Source organism: Ceratotherium simum, chromosome 4, assembly GCF_057802395.1.
Source record: "Ceratotherium simum simum isolate JZ-2026a chromosome 4, ASM5780239v1, whole genome shotgun sequence".
NCBI classification, from domain to species: domain Eukaryota; kingdom Metazoa; phylum Chordata; class Mammalia; order Perissodactyla; family Rhinocerotidae; genus Ceratotherium; species Ceratotherium simum.
Genome location: NC_141903.1, coordinates 45,843,528 through 45,866,313, shown reverse-complemented (window position 1 = coordinate 45,866,313; position 22,786 = coordinate 45,843,528). Strand labels below are relative to the sequence as shown.

General features: G+C 42.2%; 1 protein-coding gene across 1 annotated transcript in view; it reads right to left on the bottom strand.

Annotated features, from left to right (window-relative positions):
• FBN2 (fibrillin 2) overlaps positions 1-17,006 on the bottom strand; it is a 235,238-nt gene extending 218,232 nt beyond the window's left edge. Inside the window, exons 1-4 of the mRNA XM_004420246.3 lie at positions 15,837-17,006; positions 14,940-15,022; positions 10,321-10,419; positions 7,087-7,182 (exon numbers count right to left, since the gene is read on the bottom strand). Of these exons, the coding sequence (XP_004420303.1) occupies positions 7,087-7,182; positions 10,321-10,419; positions 14,940-15,022; positions 15,837-16,090 (532 nt within the window). The 5' untranslated portion in view covers positions 16,091-17,006. The remainder of the gene's footprint in view (positions 1-7,086; positions 7,183-10,320; positions 10,420-14,939; positions 15,023-15,836) is intronic.
• Positions 17,007-22,786: the final 5,780 nt, after the last annotated feature.

Below are 22,786 nucleotides of genomic sequence, written 5' to 3'. Positions count from 1 at the left end.
CATCACTGTGTCAATGGCCTTAAAATTCTTTGTCTGCATCAGACTCTGCTCAAAGGCAGGATTCTGGGTACGTTTTCACAAGTATGTCTGTCTCCCCAAGAACCACGACTTTCTGCTTCTTCGCTTATACCAAGCAGAGCTCTACACAGCACTTCCAACTCATCACTGCCTTGAAATGCGGGTCGGGCAGTAAATTAGATGAATAAATATATAGGATAAAAGAAAGGGAAAAACGGTCATGAGAAGCATGAGAAAGATGGGGGTGGACAGAAAGAAGGAAGAACAAAAAAACCTGTCAGAGAACTCTCCATAGTGTGTAATGCCACAGAAGCAACTGCCAGGAGCTGAAGATTTTGACTGCTAAAAAGATATACTGCAAAAAGGCAGCACTCACCTAATGTAATTAATTACAGTGTAAGGAATTTTCTTTAAATATTATCAAACTATAAGAAAAGTAAATGAAATCATTTTCCCAAACATGTTCTCTCATTAGACATATGCTAGCCTTTAAGACATGAATGGAAAAAAGCATTCATGATTGACACTCAGGATCTATCCCTGGGTAAGTAGAGGAAGGGCTTCTCTTAGGGTTTTCCAAAACAGAGCTTCTAAATCCCAGGTAGGAGAACAGGGCTGGATAAGCCTTGAGCTTCTCCTGGTAACAGCTCATCTAGTACAGATGAAACCTAGTCTAACCTATCCAGGTTAGACTAACAATGCCTCTCTTCTCACTAAATTTTTTTTTGCTTTGAAAAACATAGTTATTGTTCATAAAAAAATTATGTTAACATGCCACAATGGTTTTATTGCTATTTTAAATGAAATAAATAATTTCTTTAATATCTCAATTTTAATTTATAATATGGTAAATATCAGCAGATTTAAGCCATTTGAACAAAAGATCTTCAGGATGCTCAATAATTTTTAAAAATGTAAAGAGGTTTTGTGAACAAAAAGAATGAGACCCACTGATACAGCCATTTGCTTATATTCCTAGCTCTCCCGTGAGAGTGAGCTCTTCCAGGACAGGGACCAGAGGGTGTTTGCCTTTGTGTCCCTGTCATCTACCGTACTATTTGATATACCACAGATGCTAAAAAAAATCCTGCAACATGTCAAAATCTCACAGCATTTTTTCCACTTTTTTGGGAGGCAGAATGACAAGGTGACCAGATAAAGAATTCTGCTGGCCCCAGCACATCCCAGTCACACCATCTTACTGATTCTCAGGCTCCCTGCCTGTAAAGTTGAGCTAACAGTCCCCACCCCACAGGAGTCTGAGGATTAAATAAAATGGTGTACAAAACAAAGTGCACAGCGGCTGCACATTAAAGGTGTCTACAGACCTTAATTTCCCTTCTCTTTTGTTCTACAGAGTATTTGTATGAAAAACACGACTTCCTCTAAAACATCCATAGTTTACACTGAAGAACAACAGCAAAAGAAGAGAAGCAGGCAATACAGATAAAAATAGAACAAAAAAATAATAAAAGAGGTAATTTTCCTTCTTTTGAATGAGTTATGATGCAAGTTATTTTATAAAGTAATTTTTTTTGTAACAAAACATAACAGAAACAGAAATTTACATTTCAACTGGAGTTGGAAAGAAACTTGAATATGCCTAAATGTCCACCATGGAAACAGTGCTGACCACCCAGGAAGGCAAAAATGCTTACACCTGGTCTGGGACAAAGTGAAAGGCAGGGGAGAAAAAGACATACTATAGATGGAAATATGAGCTGGTTTCTTAACTGCCTACCACTATCTGGGGAGAAGGGAAAAGTGTACCGTTTCACGTTAGTTGGCCTGTGAAACAGAATATGGATCATGTACTGTAGAAGCTTGAATATTTTTATTCAATATTTACTGAGCACCTACTTTGTGCTGGTAATATGACAAGTATATGTTTTTATTAGACAGACTCCTGTACCACTCAACATAAGTACAGATACCACTTGGACATAAGTCAAATCTAAAATGATGGTTGTTACTTCTACACAAACATATCAGATAAAAATAGCATGCTAAATGAGGTTAAAACATTAAAAAGAGGAAAGAAACAAAAGCCTATTGTTTCGACAGAGGACGATATATATTTACTATTGGCTCTACTTTCTTCCTTTGTCTTCCAGGATACCACACTCTCTCAGTTTACCTGCTATCTCACTGTCTACTGTTTCTCACTCTTCTCTGCTGGCTTCTTTTCCTCTTCTCCACCTCAAAATATTGGACTGAATCAGGGCTCTGCCTTCAACCTACTTCTCTTCTCTATCTACACCAACTTCCTAGTGATCTTCATCTAGGCCTATGATTAATATATTATCTAGATAAAAATTCAATCTATATGCTCCCAAATTCATCTCTCTCTCTCTGACCTCTCTCCTAAGATCTGAGTTCACAGATCTTTCCACTTGGAGGTCTAATAGACTTCTTAAACTATGGAATCCAAAACAGAACTCTTTTTTTTTTTTTTTTTTTGGTGAGGAAGATCAGCCGTGAGCTAACATCCATGCCAATCCTCCTCTTTTTGCTGAGGAAGACCGGCTCTGAGCTAACATCTATTGCCAACGCTCCTCCTTTTTTTTTCCCCAAAGCCCCAGTAGATAGTTGCATGTCATGGCTGCACATCTTTCTAGTTGCTGTATGTGGGACGCCGCCTCGGCACGGCCGGGGAAGCGGTGCGTCGGTGCGCGCCCGGGATCCCAACCTGGGCCGCCAGCAGCGAAGCGTGGTCACCTAACCCCTAAGCCAGGGGCCGGCCCCAAAAACAGAACTCTTGATATCCCACGGTCTCAGCTCCACCCGACCCCCAGTCCACCCCACTGCCTCCTTAGTCTTTCCATATCAGGAAATGACTTCACCATTCAGCCTGGAGCTCCACCAAAATCCTCTAGTTTTCACTATGGATCTTTGCTGTTTCTTTTTTTCTCATCCACCACACCCAATCCATCAGCAAGCTTAATCCCAGCACTTACCCATCCTCAATTACTACAGCATCATCCACGAGCACCACTGTCATAGGCTCCTAACTGGCCCTTTCATTCTCTCTCTTGCCCTTTCTACAACCCTGTTTCAACACAGCAGGCAGAGTGATGTTTTTTAAACGTTAATCAGATAGTATCACTCCACTGCTCAAAACGCCCCAATGGTTTCCCCTAATATTTACAGTATAGTCCAAATTCTTTCCTTGGTCTATAAGACCCTATACTTCCATCTCTAAACTCACCTCCTACCATTATCTCCTTTTCTCCAGCCACATGGTTCTTCTTATTGTTTCCAAAAATACATGAAGTCTGTTCCCACCACAGGTCCTTTGAATTTGCTTTACCCTGTCTAGAACACTTTTCCTATAGACCTATAAGGACAGGCTCAAGTCTGTGTTCAAAGTCATCTTCTCAGAGATCCCCAATGTAAAACAGCAGAGAACTGCTTATCCTGACCCAGAGTCTCTCCCTCTTACTCTGCTTTATTCTAGAATTTCTCATTACCTAAACCTGTATTAGGTATTTACCTTTTTACCTGCTTGTTAATTACCTTCCCCACCAGCATATAAGCTCTGTGAGGCCAAGACATCATCTGGTTTGCTCACTGAAGTACTCCCAGCACCTTGCACAGTGTGGGGCACACAGTAGTAATTACTCAATAAACACTGTTGAATGAAATTAAACAGTGCTTTCTAAAGAACGCTTTCTGTATTTCTGGGAAAGCAGCTAAGCAGTTCAAATGTTTTTATAATCCTCATTTTAGCAAACATATTTACAGGACTTTTCTGGATTCACAAGCTGAAAATTGTTACATCTGCTTCTTTACTCTCAGTACTGTAACACTGTCTCTCTGTAAGACAACTTAGAAATGTCTTCCTTTCTTGAGCTGATATGTACTAATTATCTTACCTTCACCTTCTATTTGCTAATGAATTTTGTTAGTTACATATTCTGCTTGTACCATCGGCTCTATCACCCCTGAGATAAATGTTAGACAAGGGTGGTTTCATCCCATGAGATCTCTAGAGAACACATTTTCAGGTATATGCTGCTTCTGACCCAGTGCTTCTCACTTTTCCCTACTGGAAAGTGTGGTAACATGAATATGGTTTGGCACAGAGATAGAAGAACACAAAAGCACCTCCTCCGGGAAGGGAAACCACTTTCCAGCCCCTTGCTTCCCACTTCCGTATGAAGAGCAGGGAAGAGACACACCTACAAGAGCTCCATCTGCAGAACCTTCAGGAAATACATACATACACACATATACTCCAGGCAGGTACAGCAGCTGAATTCAGGCTGAAAGTTTCAAGACAGATTTGAGCAAATACTCTGAGAGAGGAGTTGAGGCATGGCTCTTCCCCCTGTAATTCTAAAGTAATTATGATTTTTTTCCCCTACAGAGCAAAAAGTTGAGTTTCAAAAAGGATAACTGTGTCTCTTCTCCGGCTACTGAACTCTGTGAAACAGAGATATGATCAGATCTACTAACGCTTTTTTAGGTGTAAAAAAAGTTATAAATCTGCCTGTTTATAAATATTGTGTTCATAATAGACTTTTTCTTTTTTTATGATTATAAACTGGAGTCCACTGTACAAAACTTGGAAAAACCTTAGTGTATGAAGAAAATATAGGAAAAATAATTATCCATGAAAAAAGAAACTTTGCTACAATATCTGTTCCACTGTTGTCCAGCTCTTTCCTGTTCTTGCCTGGCCAACCCTAGCCTAAAAAAATATTATATTGGCATCTCCTATTTTTGCAAGAAAACTGGCCTCAATGCACTGTACTCTCTTAAATATTTTAACACTCCATTTCCCAAACTTCAGTCAATATCAGATTACCTTAACAGCTTTTGCCATACTTGAGAACAACCTATATAAGGGGTCTGCAAACTATGGCCCACAGGCCAGCTATGGCCCACTGTCTATTTTCATACTGCCCATGAACTAAAAGGGGTTTTTACATTTTTATGTGGTTGAAAAATGAAAAGAATAATAATATTTTTGTGACTTAGTGGAAATTATATGAAATTCAAATTTCAGCATCCATAAATAAATTTTGCTGAAACACAGCCCAGCTCTTTCATTTACATATTGTCTATGGTCACTTTTGCACTACAGTGGCAGTGTGGAGTGTAGCTGTGATAGAGACCTCAAAGTCTAAAAGATTTATTACCTAGCCTTTACAGAAAAAGGGGGCCGACTCTTGACCTTAATAGAATATGTTTCTTTAAATTGATTCATTATTTATCTAAAAATTTTTAAAAGAAAACTTTATCGCACTTAGAAAGTATAATTACCCTAACTTGAAGGCAACTGGTCAGAATATAAAATGGTGTAGCCACTATGGAAAACAGCATGGCAGCTCCTCAAAACCTTAAAAATGGAATTACCATATGATCCAGCAATTCAACTTCCAGGTATACACTCCAAAGAACTGAAAGCAGAGACTCAAATGGATGTTTGTACACCTATGTTCACAGCAGCATTATTCACAACAGCCAAAAGGTGGAAGCACCTCAAGTGTCCATCAATGGATGAACGGATGAACAAAATATGGGATACACATAAAATGTAATATTATTCAGCCTTAAAAAGGAAGGAAATTCTGACATGCTACAATGTGGATGAACCATGAACAAAATCATGTTAAGTAAAATAAGCCATTCACAAAAGGACAAATACTGTATGATTATACTTATATGAAGTATCTAGAGTAGTCAAATTCATAGAGACAGGAAGTAGAAGGGTGGCTGCCAAGAGCCAGGGTGAGGGAGAAATGGGGACTTAGTGTTTAATGGTTATAGAGTTTCAGTTCCACAACATGGAAAGAGTTCTGTAGATGGTTGCACAACAATGTAAGTGTATGCAATGTCACTGAACCGTACACTTAAAAACTGTTAACTGTAGGGGCCAGCCGAGTGGCATAGCGGTTAAGTTCTCACGCTCTGCTTCGGCGGCCCGGAGTTGGCAGGTTCGGATCCCGGGAGCAGACCAACGCACCACTTATCAAGCCATGCTGTGGCAGCGTCCCATATAAAGTAGAGGAAGATGGGCATGGATGTTAGACCAGGACCAGTCTTCCTCAGCAAAAAAGAGGAGGATTGGCAACAGATGTTAGCTCAGGGCTAATCTTCCTCACACACACAAAAAATTGTTAACTGTAATAAAAATAAAATAAGGTTAATCTAAAACAAGCTAAATATTCCTGCACACTCAAGACTTAGTGTTTCTATACCACAAAGGTCGATGAGCAATTCCTAGGGAGGCCCTGAATATGAGCAGTAGAACTAGACTCTGCATCTGATGAAATGCAAATGAAGTGAAAAGGGACTTTCCTAGTATTTATGAATCAATTTTATGCATACTTAAAAATATGGGGATTTCCATAAGAGTCCCACAATTTGGGAACACTAACCTAAATTATTCCCTAGTAATGTGCCATAATCCAGGAGCTACAATCCTCACATTCTTGCCAAAAGTTATTTCTTAATTAGTACAGGATGTTCTCCATTGAGTAAAGATAACAGTTTCGCTGGATTAAAGCTCCCTCTTTCACAATGACATCTGATTTTCAAAAAGTCCTTTCACAGCCCTGTACTGTGGTGTTAAATAATTAAATATATTGAAGCAAAGGACATTTTGAAAGATTGGCATATATGTGTGTATGTGTATGTGCGTGTATATATATATATATACAGAGAGAGAGATCACAGAAAACTTCACTACTTTTTCAGGAGGGTATACAAGTTTTACAGAGCTAGATAAAAGAAAAAGAAGCAATTATTTACTCATGATATGTGTCAAATTTGATAAAGCACTAGTGAGCATGGATGTTAGCTCAGGGCTGATCTTCCTCAAAAAAAAAAAAGCACTAGTGGTATTCAACAACATCAATACTCCAAAACACAAAAATTCTAAAAGAGTTAGGAAAAATCTTATAGGACAAAGTTAATTCAGTTGTAAGATATGGCTTACTACATAAAATTATTTTTTTAAGGATCATAGGCTTTACATAACCTTAAATTATGACTTAGTAATGAAATACCCACTATATCAAATTATTTCTAATAAATCAAGTCTATTCCAATGTTCCTTACGTTGTCCACAATAAGTTCCAATATATCCCTTCTGACACTGGCAATGGTCATCTGCACAGGTCCCACCATTCATGCATCTGATGTTGCACTGCTGAACTGCAAAGAACAACAAAAAATATAAAAATATCAATCCCCAAAATTATAGTTTCTGTGAGAGTTATAAAACTATACTAAATATCTAATTCAATGACAAATATATTCTAGAAAAGTAAATGTTATGACCCAAGCATATCCTTATTTATTTGTTGTAAGTGCACACGACCATATCTGTTACAACATATGTTATTCAGTATGCATTTAAAATATATTACACTTTCAGTGTTAAAGGAAATAAATAGAACGTGACTAGTAGTGTACTTTCTAAGATGTAAGAGACACACGTGTATCCATTCAAAATGCAGGGGCTGAGGGCCTGCCATAGGAGCTCAGTGCCCTGCTGTCCTGATGGACTCTGTATCCACTTTCATGAAGCTTTCATCTCCTTAGGGAGACAAACAAAACACAAGTAAACAAATACCACAAGGCCATTATAGATTCTGATAAGTTCTCTGAAGGAAACTGTATTGTGAAGGAGAAAAGCCTGGAGCCAAGCAGGAACCTAGATACAGCAACCAGACAAGACCGCTCAGATGTGACATTTAAGCTGAGTTCTGAAGGATTAGAATGAGCCAGGCATGAGAAGTACCAGGGAGGAACCACACAGGAAGAGGAGCCGGCAAATCAAAAGACCTTAGGATGGTAAAGGGTTTCCTCTGTTTGAAGAATTGAAAGATTCACAGGATTATAAAGAGGCAGATTGAGAAGATCTTAGAGAAGCAAGTAGAGGCCAGTTAGATAAAGCAAGGCCTCCTTGGCCATGGACAGGTTTGTAATATATCCCGAATGCAACAGGGAGTCATTGAAAAGTTTTAATAAGAGAGTGAAGTGATGTGATATATATTTTTAAAAGATTACTCTAGCTGCTCTGCAGAGAATGGATTTGAAGAGGGCAAGAGTAGAAGCTTGGGAACCCATCAGGAGACTATTGCATCAGGAGATAGTCCAGGTGAGAGTTGAGGGTAGCTGAACCATATGGTATCAGTGGTGATGGAAAGGGGAAGATGGATTTGAGATATATTTTCCAGTAGAAGCTACAGATCTTGTTAAAAGAGTTGACATGAGAGAAAGAGAAGGAGTCGCTTAAACACTGGGTGAATGGCAGTGCCATTTGCTGAAGCAAGACAAACTGTGGAAGAAGTAGACCATGGTCAGCAATGAATCGAGAGTTTCATGCTACCAAGTTTCAGATGCTTACTAGGCATTCAAGTGGAGATGTTGAATAAGAAAGGGAACACGTGAATGTGAAGCTCAGCGGAGCGATCTACTCTGGAGATTATTATTATGAGTTAGCAACATATTATCGGTAGTTGAAGACATATATACAAATGAGTTCACCCGGGGAAGACAGAATTCTTGGGAATACCAAACTTTGAATGGAAGGCTAATGAAGAAGATACAGAAAGGAGACTAAAAAATAGTAATCAAGCAAAGGAGGGGCGGGCGCAGTGGTGTAGTGGTTAAGTTGGTGCACTCCACTTCGGCAGCCTGGGGTTCGCTAGTTTGGATCCCGGGCATGGACTTACACACCACTCATCAAGCCATGCTGTGGCGGCATCCCACATACAAAACAGAGGAAGACTGGCACAGATGTTAGCTCAGGGACAATCTTCCTCAACAACAAAAAGAAAGAAAAGGAGCATTGTGGGCAATTGATATACAAGTGAGGGAAAGAGAGCATTTCAAGAAGACAGTGATTAATGGTGCTAAACGCTTTAGGGAGGTGGAGCAGGACAAGGACTGGAAAGGACAGAAAAGTTCCTGATGCAGAGGGAATGAGTACTACTCAATGCCAAGTGAATTCATGGATTCCCTACCAAATTATAGACCATAAACTGAGGGTGGGCCAGTGAATGTTCAGCTGCCCAGGGAGAGGAATTAAGAAGCTGAATTGTAAAATTTCTCCAGGATTGGGTTTTTTGCTGAGGGCATATATGAGAAAACTAAGAGAAGAGGATAATGAAGATATGGGCAAGGGTATTTTCCAGGCAATCAGAGAAAGGAAGTTTAGGAAAGTGGTGGAGGAAATTTGCTAATCAGGGTGGTCAAGAAAGTCTCGAAGAATTTTGAATAATAGTTTCTAAAAGGCTGAGAAAATGACAGATTATTTTCAAAGAAAGTGTAACTAGTGTTTTAATCAGAAGTTTCATCAGAACACAATGACATTTGCTGTATGAATCTTGAATCTTACATTCCTGAGTCAGAAGGATTCACTATTATCTTTTCTTAGGGAAAATTCGTAGAGAGAAATGTTAAAAATATAACAACGTCACACTATTTGAGGCCAACTTAAAGATTTATTTAATTATTGAGCAATTAAATAAACAATATCTGCTTCATCCTTGATAATGTTATCTTAAATACTGGACTCAAAGATTAACCTTGGACCTTAAAGACCCAACAATTTCTAATTGGGTCGTGAATAACACAATCTTAGTCCACTGTTACAGTGATCTTACAGAGTCATTGGGAGTTAATGTGTGTAAAGCAAAATAAATTAATATATATAAAGCATCTGCTCAGGACACAATAAATATTTGTTGTCATCTCAATCTTCTTATCCTTCCCCTTTAGTTAATCCTCAAAACAGAATCTGAGCCACAGGAGTTAAGCAAAGGCAATAAATAGAACCTAGGGTTTGAATCTACAGGCTTAGGCCAGAATACCTGGATTCAAATCTGTTACCTTAGGCAAGTTATTTAACTTATGTGTGCCTCAATCTCCTTCTCCGTAAACTGGGGCAATAATAATATCTCATAGTGTTTACTAAGGATTAAATAAAACAATATAGTCAAACATAAAACAGTACCTAGCACATAGTAAAATCCCAGTAAGTTATAGCTGTTATTCACAAGAAATTACTTCTCCACTGAATCCAGGCTCTTTTACTGCACAGACACATAGCTTCTGGACCAGAATTAAATCATTTTTCTTAATGAAAATCATTATTCTGTTGTCCCTTAGTTGTTGGTGGCAACAACTAAGCCACCAAAGATTTTTACTTCAAGGATTAATACAGACGTAGTTAGTGAGGAAAATAATCAAGGATTTATAGTCTCATTGAAAAGGACATTTAGTATTTACTCAAAAGCCTAACGGTAATGCAGTAAATAAGGTCACATATAATAAGAAACATACTTGATTTTGATCCACAGGTCGGCGATATTTGGCCACTGGAACAAGTACACATATTAGGACGGGAACAAAATCCATCTCCACAACTATTTCTACAAATTGCTGTGGAAAGCACAATAGGGAAGCAAATGAATAATTAGGTAATAAATCATAGTTTACAAAACAAGAAAGCTATGGTTAAAAACAATAAACCTGAAAAACTAAGATATAAAATACGTGATGTATGTTTAATTTCAGATCTGCAACAAAATTACCCATTGTAGACGCGAGAATAAGTCTCACAAGTATCCTTATGATAACGTGCAAACAAATGAAGTTATTTCAAGTTCTATAATCCTAATTCTTCAACTCTCCTATCAATACAAGTCATCTTTTCCATTCAAGGCAGCAAGTTTATATGTGGAATTCACCACGAGAAGACAGTCTTGGTCCCAGGAAGCTGGGAGGATTGAGGAAACCCAGAGGTCCTGCATACCTTTGGAAAACACAGCCCACTCTGTAAAGGACTTTCACAGGAGACAGAGAATGTGAAATTGGCTGAGCCAGAGACTCCAGGCCCTAACAACTTGGCCAAGCCCCAGGGGTTCCATGCACATTCCTTCTCAGCTGGTATCTGACCTGCCCCATCATCAATCTCTGTTCCTCTTAATAATTCCCTCTCTCCTTCCTCCAGCCTTTCTTCTCCCATATTATCTCCACAACCTAGCCTATTCCTGCTGCTCAGAAAAGCTGCTGCGACATTTTGATGGAGGGAGAGTCAAAGCCTCCTGCAGCTGTGACCTCCAAGGTATGAGGGTCATCACAGCAAAGAATGTTAGGCCCACTGACACAGCACATACCACGGAGCCTCAAAATGGTTAGCCAAGTGCCTTCAATTGGGAAGTTTCTTCCATATTTAGAGTCAGTTCACTTAGGAGCTGAGAGATTTATCACTACACTCACAACTGAATTCTCTCTTTGTGCACAAAGCCTACATGCTTTAATGCTCCATGACTAGACGCATGAAGACAAGAAGAGGAGAGTCTGAGAACGCCCTGACACTAGCTGTAAACATTTTCCTAGAGAGAGGTGCCACAACTTTCAAAGAGATCTGAGACCCCCAATAATGTAAAGAGCATATTCTATAGAAGAGAATTAATTCAATAATTGTTTTCTTCTCTAAATTGCCTTTCAACATCCACATAATATGGCCAGCATCTCTATTAGTACTCCCTATAAATGAAAATGTCATAGATCATGGTGTGAAGGTAGAAAACTAATTTTAGGCAAGAACATGGTTCCTGCCATGGAGTTGATTATTAACCCTTAAAATGTACTAGAGTTTTTGATCACCAATAACTTTCTAATGATAAGTGCTTACTAAAGTATTGTTTTATTTCAAAGACCCCTCATTCCCAGCAGGTTGACATTTAGTCTAGGCTCCAGTAATATATATAAAGTGCCCGCACCCAGGTCCTAAAACCAAAGAAGGTCTGATAGGCTGCAGATTGGTCATCTTCAGACAGACCCCTGTCATGGCCTCAGGTGTGCACTCTACATCCATGAGCCAGTGAGACTTGAGAGTGCTTAGGCCCTTTCTCCTCACACTCATCTCAGACTATGGTATGCCTCACCTAAATATCTGTCCCTCTCACACTCACGAAAACCACGAGGCCCAGAAATACCAGAGGGAGAGGGAGAAAGGACCTGGATGTTGGGATTTCAGTGATGCTGGGAGAAGATGCACGGCACAGTAGTGAGTACTACGCAGTAGGCAAGAGGTCTGAGGCTGAGTTCTCGCTCTGCCAATGACCCACTGCAAGCTCAGAAAAAAACCCCACAGCTTCTCTGGATTTAGTTTTCTCATTGGTAAAATAAACCAAAGGGATTATAATGGTGTCTTCTGACGTCTCTTCAGGTCTCAAATGCTATGACTCCTGGCCATCCCCTTCCTACTGTTATTCCAATGATCAAAATGCCCTTCATAGCATAATTTCACGATAAATAAATTAATAAGCAAACTTTCCCATTGCTTCATGTTCTAACAGATTAAAAAAACAAATGGAAAGTGAGAAAGTCAATTCCATCCTCTTGGAAACAAATATTTGGAAGTTTGGAAGTACTTCAGTGATCTTTGCAGGCCACAAGTAAGAACAATAACAACAAAACCCAGAGACTCAAACAAAATGCATTAGGTTTCTAGTAGTTTGAGGAATACATTTTCTTTTAATATCTTCTCTTCATGAAGCCTGCTCAAGGCCAAACATTAAAATTCCAGAAGTTGATCATTTTAATGCCTTTCTATAGAGAAAGAATGCTGATGTATAAATGTAGGAGAAAATTAATGTTTCGTCCTCGTTTTCTACTTGCATTTTACTTATTCTCTTTTTGTAAGTTGTCTCAGAGCTTTTCTTTTGCTAAATGGCTGAAATTCAATAAATATAAGAAATAATTTACTATCATTAGAAAATCTTGGAATCAAAATTCTAGATTTTGACTTTATAGTGGTTTCAATTTGGTTATTACCTCCACATATTATAATTTTAAATGTCAAAATGATTGGACTACTGAACTTAATGCAGAAAATTAAAAAAGATAAAATTTAGGTGAGACCCATACAAGAAAATATAAAGGCATTACATTCTCTCTCTATTTTGTGCACTATTTTATACTCTTGGGTATCTGAATTACTTTAATGTGCTAATAAATATTTTTGTAGATATCACTTGACACAAGTGTAGTAAATGTTTCTTGGAGATATAAAGATCACTTCAAAGTCTACGCTTTTTATAGATTTATGATACATGTACATTCCAATGTATTTCATAAGCACCCAAATATTTCAAGTAGGAGAAATGCAGGCTACAACATTCAGTGTTACTCTGAGATTTCCAACGCTGATCTTCTAAATAAATAAAGGGTACAATGTTACTCAAAGACCAAAAGTATTTAAAGCTGACACTCAGAGGGCCATATATATATTTCTACTGCAAATATTCTGGAAAGCTCTGTTCTCTGGAATTCCCATTCCACACTGATCCAATAAAACCTGACTTTACAGATTTTCAACACGTACCATAAACGGATCCCTTCTCCTCGGCTGCTCTCCAACTCAATAATGGCAGTCACATTCATTACATTTAGTGAGTCAGACTTTCCACCGTGCCTAAGTCACTCCCGGCTAGTATGGCAGGTGTGTGATGAGTGACGTTAGCTGTTTCAGGATTCTAAGAACCATGTAAGTTTAAAGCAGGCATGGTAATGCCCTACTGGCATGAAAGAGTAAATGCACCCTCCATAAATGCCTAACATCTACGACGTCTGTGCCACAGAGAAAAGAATGCAATCTTCTTCTTTTTTTTTTTTTAATTAAAGCAAAGGCTTATAATCAGAGCATTTATTTTAAATATTTATGAATCACTTTAAAGAACACAGCTGTTGTTTCCTATTTTTGTCTCATTACTAGAGATTGTGGGATTTTTAGGGTAGAAAAAATAGTAAGAAACTAGTCTTCACAACACTTGAGAGTTCATTCCTTTTTAAAAACTGCACTGAAACAATATTAGGGGTCTATCTCAAACCCACAAAACCAATAAATATAGAGTTAGAGATGCCACTATATCCTTATTATCTCTTGGCTAGTGTGGCTTGCCCTTTTTCTCTGTTCACAGTTGCATAATTATCTTTTCCTGGGAGAACATCGAGGTCAATCTAAAGTCAAGACTGGCTCTAAATGAATGTGCTGTCTATGATACCTGGCTCTCCTCCCAAAAAGACAAATGTGGCTGTGCTATATAAACACACGGAAGACGGCCAGTCACACTTCAACTCACAAATTCACAGGCATGGGAAATAAGACATCCCACAGTCCATCACTGTGAGGCTGATAACTAATGACTTCTCCAATTAAAATTTGGAGAGCTGGGTATACACTTTGGAAACTAAATAAAATAATCAAGGCTTTTAAGGTCAGATATGCAGAACTTTTAAAGTTCTAACACTCACATTTTGGAAATCTACTGTACACTATGAAATTTGGGGTCCGGAAATTCTAAATTTAAATGTCTTTCAAAAAAAAAAGCAAAGCCATTCAGAAGAGTTCTCTCTTTTAAAAATTTTGTTTACCTGGGTCAACACTAAATCCGTGAGAGTGCTCTTTTCATATCTATCTTATGTGGCTGTTGAGATGAACCAGAGATAATAAAGTGGTTTTGTACAAAGGCCCAAGAAAGCTTGATAGTCAAGGCCTAAACCTCATGGAGAGTCAAAAGCCAGATAATTTACATAATCACATTGTGGTCTTATCTGGACTCTTTTAGGAAAAAGTGGTTTCGAGTTATCTAGGGAATTGCTGTACTCCCTCTTCAGTTTGTATTAATAGACATAGAAAGATAAACCTTCCAAGTATCTTTGAAACCTTTATCATTATTGCCCTTCAACAGAGTCTAGAAGTGAAGTCTAAACTGATGCAAACCGGCTGCTTCTTCCCCACCTTTCAAACAGGGCCGAGTCCGAATTATCACTGCTATGCGCCCACTGGATTCTAAATACAACTGTGTGTCCAAACAACTAAACGCAAGAGGTCTGCCCTGAGATGGGGCCGATCGTGCTGCCACAAGCTGAGATCCCAGCCCAACACTCACGGACAATGCATTGGTTTCCTCCAGGGAGCGTCTTCCATCCTGGGCAGCAGTAGGAGTGGAACCTGGATCCGCACACGTTGGGCCTGCGATGGACAAGCGAGGTCACACAAACGTAGGGAGGGGTGCGGTAACACATTAACGGTTTTTAAGCAAAGCCCTGAGCGAGTCGACTTCGGGACAACAAACAAACGAAAGCTACACTTCAAATTCTTGGGGCTTGGGGCGCAGACGTGGAAGTAAATGGGCTAGACGCTGGAATGGGGGAGGGTCAAAAACGTCCAAACATTGCCTTTCATCTGCCTTCCGTTGCTGCCTTTATAAAGGGCGAAAAGAAACATGGAAACATATAATTTGCTACTATTCTAGCTTCCAGATGCAGAGAACAAAGGGAATACTCCGTTTCAAAAATCCTTGCCCTCGTCCCCAAATCCATCGCTCCTGGATCAACTGTTACTTTGGCCCCGACGTGTCAAGGAAGGCGCGTCGAAAGGTGGAGCGCTTGGGTTGACGATTAGAGTGAGCTGTAAGCCCCGCACACGTCCTCAAACAAAAGACTCGGGAGCTGCGCCCCCGACGGTGGGGAGCAGCCAGGCTCCACCAGCCCTGGCGCGGGGTGGACTCCAGCCCGCCTTCCGCCGGACATTCGGAACCTGTTCCCGCACCGCCGGCTCTGCATGCGCTCCGAGATCCGCAACCGGGGGCCTCCGACCCAGCCGCCGCCCAAACCCCCGAGGGAGGGCTTTTTGCCGGCTGAGCTGCGGAGGAAAAGGGGGAGGCACTCCTGGGAGTCTTCAGGGTCTCCTGGCGAAGCAACTCTGGCCGCCAGAACTAGGTTCAGGGAGGGGTGAAATGGAAAGCTGCCAAGCTAGGTTTCCCCCGTGCCGCCTGCCCACCTACCCTCGGAGCACGTCCTGCTGTCCTCGCCTGCGGACGCGGGTGGTCGCCGCGGCACCTTCCTCCCGGTACTCGGGCACCGCGAACCCGCCTTCAGAGCCCGCCGCCGCGGGCCGGACCTGTTGCTGCGGCGGCTGGGGCCGGGGCGGCTTGGGCGGCGGAGGCTGGGGCTGGCCGGCCGTGCCCTGCGCCCAGAGCGCCACGCAGCCCAGCCACACGAAGTAGGGCTGGAGACACAGCCGCCGCCGTCTCCCCATCGCGGGCGCCGAGAGCGCGCGGACCGTGGTCCGCGGAGAGGGAGCGCTCAAAGACAAAATCTGCGCGGCCCGAAAAAAGTCAGGGTCTAACCAGCCCTTCGTCGGCTCCCGAGACTCCCTCGGGCTCGGGCTCCCTGCTCTAGCGGGAGCCCCGGCCCCCTGGCTCCCGGCGGGGCGCGGGCTCTAGCGCAGCGGGCGGCGAGGCGCGGCGGCGGTGCGGCCGGCAGCCCCGCGCGGTCCACGTTGCATCCCCCGGGCCACGGCCCCGAGCGACTCCAGGACCGCCAGCGGGCGGGGGCGGGAAATTACAAAAGTAACCCGAGCAGCCGCGGCGTAAAGTTACAAAGAAAGTGGACCTCAAAAGCAAAAAAGGGCCTGCACGCAGCGGCTCGGCGAATTCCCGTGCGCTCCGGGCACAGATCTTGGAAAGCTGCAAAAGTCACTAGAAAGAAGCCGGCAAGCAAACAAAAGTCGCCCCCCAAAGAAGAGGAGTGTCTCCTCCCGGCTCGCCCGGAGTCCCGCGGGGCAGCGACGCGCCGGCGGCGGCTGAGGAGCCGGGCGGAGGTGCGCGGGGCCGGGGCGAGCCGCCGGTGAGAGGGAGGGCGGGAGGCTGGACGCCGGGGAAGATGCGGCGGGCGAGGGCGCGGCGCGGGGGTTTTGAGGCCCGGTGGGGCGCGGGGCGGGCCGGCAGGCGGCGGCTGTCAGTGGGGGCTGGAGCGCAGCCGTCCACACGTGGGGCGCAGCCCCGACCCAGAGGCCGGCGCAGAGTGGGCGGGGACAGAGTAAGGGGGCGATCAAGTGGGGAGGAACAAGGGGAGCTACGGGATGGGGGAAGGGAAGAGGAAGGAAGGGGGTAGGGTGAAGGGAGGGAGAGGACTGAGATTGGGGAGAAGGGGGCGAGCCGGGAGAGGAAGGCCAGGGCTGGAAGAGGGGCTTGGAAAGAGGGATTGGCGAGCCCGGGTGCGAGAGGAAATGAGCGGGGGATGGGGGCGAGGTTAGGGCGAGGAGAGAAGTGGGAAAGGGGAGGGAAGGCCGGGGGGCCGGGAGGAGGGAGCCGGGGGGCCGGCTGGAGGGGGCGAGGCGCTAGTCGGCTTTGCTTCCCGTCCCCCTCAATTGGCCGCAAGCTCTGTTTTGACTGCCTGTACAAAGCAAGCAGACGACGGAGGAGGGGGCGGTTAGGGACCGGATTTGGGAAAGGAGGCTGCAGCCCCTTCCCCTCCCCCTCCGCCCTCGCTGGGCCGCCGACCAGGGACCAGGGTCTCTAAACGGTCTTGGCTTGGCTAGATTCGCAGCTGAACTTCCCCGCCGGGCAGAGGCCACAAGGTTGAGGATGAGAATGGGTGATCCGGAGACAGACCCGGGGTGGGGGGATTCGCAGCCAAGCAGGAATAGAGGCTCGCGCAGGAGTTGGCTGCAACCTCAATCTGAGGAGGCCAGGCCCTCCCTATCGCCCTCCTACTCCCACCTCCCCACCCGGAGCGGCGTCAGTCTGCGGGACTCGAAAAGGGGCTGGGCGTTTCCTGATTGAAATGCGCCCTCGGCCTCCAAGAGGGAGCTCACGCGGCCGCGGGGGTCCACGGCAGCGTGCAGCGCCTCGGTCCCGGGGTGTCCGCGCTGGAGGTGTGCTCCCGGGTGAACCCTGGCAGGTCTCTGCCCGGGTTTGCAGCCATAGCCCCTGAAATGTCGGGCGGGGGGAGGCGGGGTGCTCAGGACGGGTAAATGGGTCTTGGGGCACATCCTTGGTTCCTGGCTTGGACTCCTGATTAATGATTAAACCATAGCAATTGGTACATCCAGGCTGGCGACTTGCCCTCTGAACACTGAGAGCTGCCTCTGCTCTCATCCGCCTTTGGGGTCTTCCTTCGTGGCTCTGCTTTCATGAGGTCTCTGTGAATCCTAGTCGTTTCTCAGTCTGTGGTATTTCATAATTAAAAATCAAACACCCTTGAAAACTAGGAGTGACCATCCAAGCACAATTTAGAAAACAGTACAAGAGAGCGATGTGTGGATTACTCAGGCCTAGAGAACGTTACTTTAAAGATATATATACATAAAAAACTTTTTTCCTGCCCCGAATTGCCCAGATGTGCTATTTGGCAGCCAAAATTCTCTGAGAATTGGCATAACTCCCTCCTTTATTTTCCCAATGTAGTCAGACAAAGATTCTTAAGGTAGTAACCTTTCTTACAATATTCCTATAAGGCATAAGAAAAAATAGGAGTCATATAATTTCATGTGGGGCACGAATTTGTTGAAGTCCAAAGAAATCGAAGACAGCAATAGAGGTATTTGTTATGCATTGTGCTTCAAAAAAATTTATTTTAAATTAACTAAAAGAGCTAAATAAAGTAACTATCTCCTGGGTTAAAGCAGTGTTTTAATCATCCTCTTTAAAACGTTTGACCCATTAAATGGTTTTCATTTAATACTTTTGTGTGTGTGTGAGGAAGATCAGCCCTGAGCTAACATCCATGCTAATCCTCCTCTTTTTGCTGAGGAAGACCGGCTCTGAGCTAACATCTATTGCCAATCCTCCTCCCTCTTTTTATTTCCCCCAAAGCCCCAGTAGATAGTTGTATGTCATAGCTGCACATCCTTCTAGTTGCTGTATGTGGGACGCAGACTCAGCATGGCAAGAGAAGCGGTGCGTCAGTGCGCGCCCGGGATCCGTGCGTGCCCAGGATCCGAACCGCGGGCTGCCAGCAGCGGAGTGGGTGCACTTAACCGCTAAGCCACGGGGCAGGCCCTTATTTCATACTTAAATGGCCTCACAGTTCATTCCTGTCTATCACATCAAATCCAAATGTTCTCAGATTGCATATGCATTTATCCTTTGACTCAGCAACTCCACTTTCAGAAATCTATTTAAAAGATATCTAGCCAAAAAAAAAAAAAAAAGAAATGATAAATAGATTAGTCTGTTCATTACAGCACTGTTTGTAATAGTAAAAGATTAGAAACACAAATTTCCCATCAATAGGTAACCGATCGAATATAGTTTAAGCCATTCAATGGAATACTATACAGCTGTAAGAAATGAATGAGGATCTCTGTATACTCCTCTGCAGTGATCTCTAGAATATACAATTCAATAGTAAAAAAAAAAAAAAAAAAAAAAAACCAAGGTGTAGATAGAATAGGCAAATCCATGGAGACAGAAAGAATAATAAATGTTACTAAGGGCTGGCAATGGGAATGGAATGACGAATTATTGTTTAATGAGTACAGAGTTTTTGTTTAGGATGATGAAAAAGTTCTGGAAATTAATTGTGATAATAGTAGCACAACACTGTGAATGTACTTAACACCACTGAATTGTATACTTACATATGGTTAAAATGGTAATTTTTATGTTATGTATATTTTACCACAATAAAAAAAATAATGCAAAGTGTAGGATATTGTATATTGTATGCTAACTTTTGGGGCATGTGTGTGTGCATTTTTTAAAAATAGATGTATGAACTGAGTCTAATAGAAATGGTTATCTTAGGGAAGAGAGAGGATATGGGGGAAGAGACAATGATGGAAGCTAGACCTTTCTAAATTTGCCTTATTTTATAGTTCTAACTTTGGAACCACGTATATTTTACACAATTAAAAACAAATTAAATTTTAAAAGAGCAATGCCTAAAAATTGAAAACAAATGAACTTGTTTATCACATTGATGGCATAACCAGAGAGGATAATTATTTAAAGTGATATTTAAGCACAATATGTGGACTGTACATCTTTAGTGGGATATAACCTAAGGATGAAATGAACCACAAGGAGTTTGAAATTGCATTCAACGGTGGTAATGTGAGAGAGAAAGAAAGAAGGAGACAGATATTAGAAATCATGATTTCAGCATAAGAGAAAAGAGATTAAATATAAAATAAAAATATTGTAAGCTTAAATTGAATTAAAATGCCAATATGAAATAGGAACTGATCTTTATCTTTTGGAAAAAAAAATTCATTTCCTGGACCTACACATTGAAAAGACCTGGAAGTAGAGACAACCTGACAAGACTAAACACACGTTGTGCCCATATCGTGGTCCCTAAATACCATTTCCCAGTAACAGGAATGAGAGCTCCTTGGGTAAGTGTCTGATTTCGTGTCTGAAGCAGGAATTATGTAAGGTGAGTCTGCACTATCTTCTCATACTTGAAAGCAAGGAAATTATCAGACTATTAGGGTCGTGTCAAAAAGAAACTGGAACTAACTTGAAAAAGATCTCACTGACCAAAGATGGGAAAACTTGAGCATCAAAAAGAAAAATGACTGCAAAGGATCGAAATATATGAAATTTGTAAATATTCGAGTCCCAATTGATACTCTAAACAAAAATTAATTGGTCATTTTTGGAGGTAGTGAGGGCGCAGCTTATTAGTCTAGAAACATTGGTAAATAAAATAACCAAACACTTATCCTGCCTTTGCTGGACAGATTCAGAGAAAGTATTTTTTTTTTTTTTTTTTTTTTGGTGAGGAAACTTGGCCATGAGCTAACATCCGTTGCCAGTCTTCCTCATTTGTCTGAGGAATATTGGCCCTGAGCTAACATCTGTGCCCATCTTCCTCTATTTTGTATATGGGATGCCTCCACAGCATGGCTTGATGAGTGGTGTGTTGGTCCGCGCTCGGGATCCGAACCTGCGAACCCCAGGCCGCCGAAGCAGAGTGCGCGAACTTAACCACTATGCCACTGGGCCAGCCCCAGAAAGTATTTCTTAAAGAAGAAAATCGCTGTTGTAAACACAGGAATGATAGAATTAGAAAAATCATGACTTTGCAAACTAATGAAATAATGGACCCAGGCGACAGTTACCAAAGACTGCTAGAACTGTTAAGTCAGGGATTCTCAACCGGGGGTCATTTTCTCTTTGGGGGCGATTTGGCAATATCTGGAGACATTTTTTATTGTCACAACAAGATGGTATGTGTGGGGCGAGAGGATTGAAGGTACTAAGGATGCTGCTAAATATCCTACAATGCACAGGATAGTCCCCCATAACAAAGTATCATCTGGTCCAAAAATACCTATTTATTTGAGAAACCCTGCATTAGGTGAACAGTCAATGGGGAACATTTTAATGAATGATTCAAACTGTTACCACAGGAACCTACTGATTGTTAACCTCTGAAATGCAGGACTACCAGATATTATGTGTCTACTTAAGTGGCGTAATTGAAGGAACACAGAATTGCCTATGAAATATCTTTCTCAAAAAAATGGAACCTGAGTGTAATCATACCTTTGTGTTTAACTACCAGTTTCTAGGAACAATGGAGGGTTGTGAAACATATTAAATCATAACTCAAGAATACAGTCAACCAGATCTAGAACACAGGAAATATCACAGGACCAATTTTCTTCAGCTAAATGACTTGGGTAGAGCAAAAGGAGGGAAACTATTTTGGTCCAACAGCCAAATGCAATGTTCATACCTTATCTGAGATTTTGATTTGAAGACAGGTGTAAAATGACATTTTTGAGGCAACAGTGTGTGGGGTTGAAAACTGATTATTAGATATTAAAGATTTATTTTCAGTTTTGGGGCCTGTGACAATGGTATCATGGTTATATTTTAAAATAATATTTTCCTATACTTACTAAAGTCTTTATGGATGAAACAATATGAAGCCTGGCATTTGATTTAAAATGCTGCAGAAAAAAGAAATGCAGAGTTCTGAAAAGATGGAGTAGATGTACTTTTTTCTGTTCATCTTGCTAAGTATACTTAGCTAAACATCTTGGACATTATACATAGAAAAAGCATAAGAAGGCTGTAAACGGTGAAGAGAAGATGACAAACTGGCTAGGGACCCCAGGACCTGAGGCACAACATGGAAGTGAGTTCTTTGAGTTTTCTTTTTGCCTCACATATCAGGGACTGGGTACTGGAGAAGCTGGCAACCTGGAAATGCCAACTGGCACAGAGCAAAAAAACCCTCCAAGAAAAGCCTGCACTCTCTAGCCAAAGGACAAGAATAGGGCAGCCTAGCAAGACAGAAAACTTGTAATAGGGGCTCTACAACCAGCCAAATATCACAAAAAAAGCTGTGGCCTCCTCCCACCAGCAAAGGCCAAGTAGTGTGTCTAAACTTTCATCCTCACCAAGCTGTAACAAGGTGTCTCTCGCCTTCCCCCAGGGTAGGGTCAGAGAAGGCCAATAATGAGCCACTCTGACCCCCCCATAGTGCCAGAGGAGAACCTGGACTTCCTCTACCACCTATCAGTAATGAAGTGCCCCTGTCTTCTGGGATGGTATCAGAGTAGTCTTAGTAGACAGGCAAGACTTGTATTACTGCTCATCCCTGGGGTGTCATGGGAAGCCATGTAGAGCCATATGGGGAGTAGTAATGAAGCATCCCTCTCCCTCCCAGCCAGGTGGTATAGCAGAGGTTTAGTGGGGAGCTGGTACTCCCCACTTCCCAGCAATAAAAAGGTGCTCCTCCCCCCCCAAATGTGTCAACAGAGGCAGAACTTGGACCTCTACTGCCATATAACAGTAATGAGGCAACACACACCACCCCCACACAGTGTCAGAGGAGGCTGCTAAAACAGATTATTCAAGTATGATCCAAAGTCTCATAAAATAGCTCCGAAAATGTCCAGGATTCAACTGAAAATTACTCATCATACCAAAAACCATGAAAATGTCAGCTTAAATGAGAAAAGAAAATCAATACTCACCAATGCTGAGAC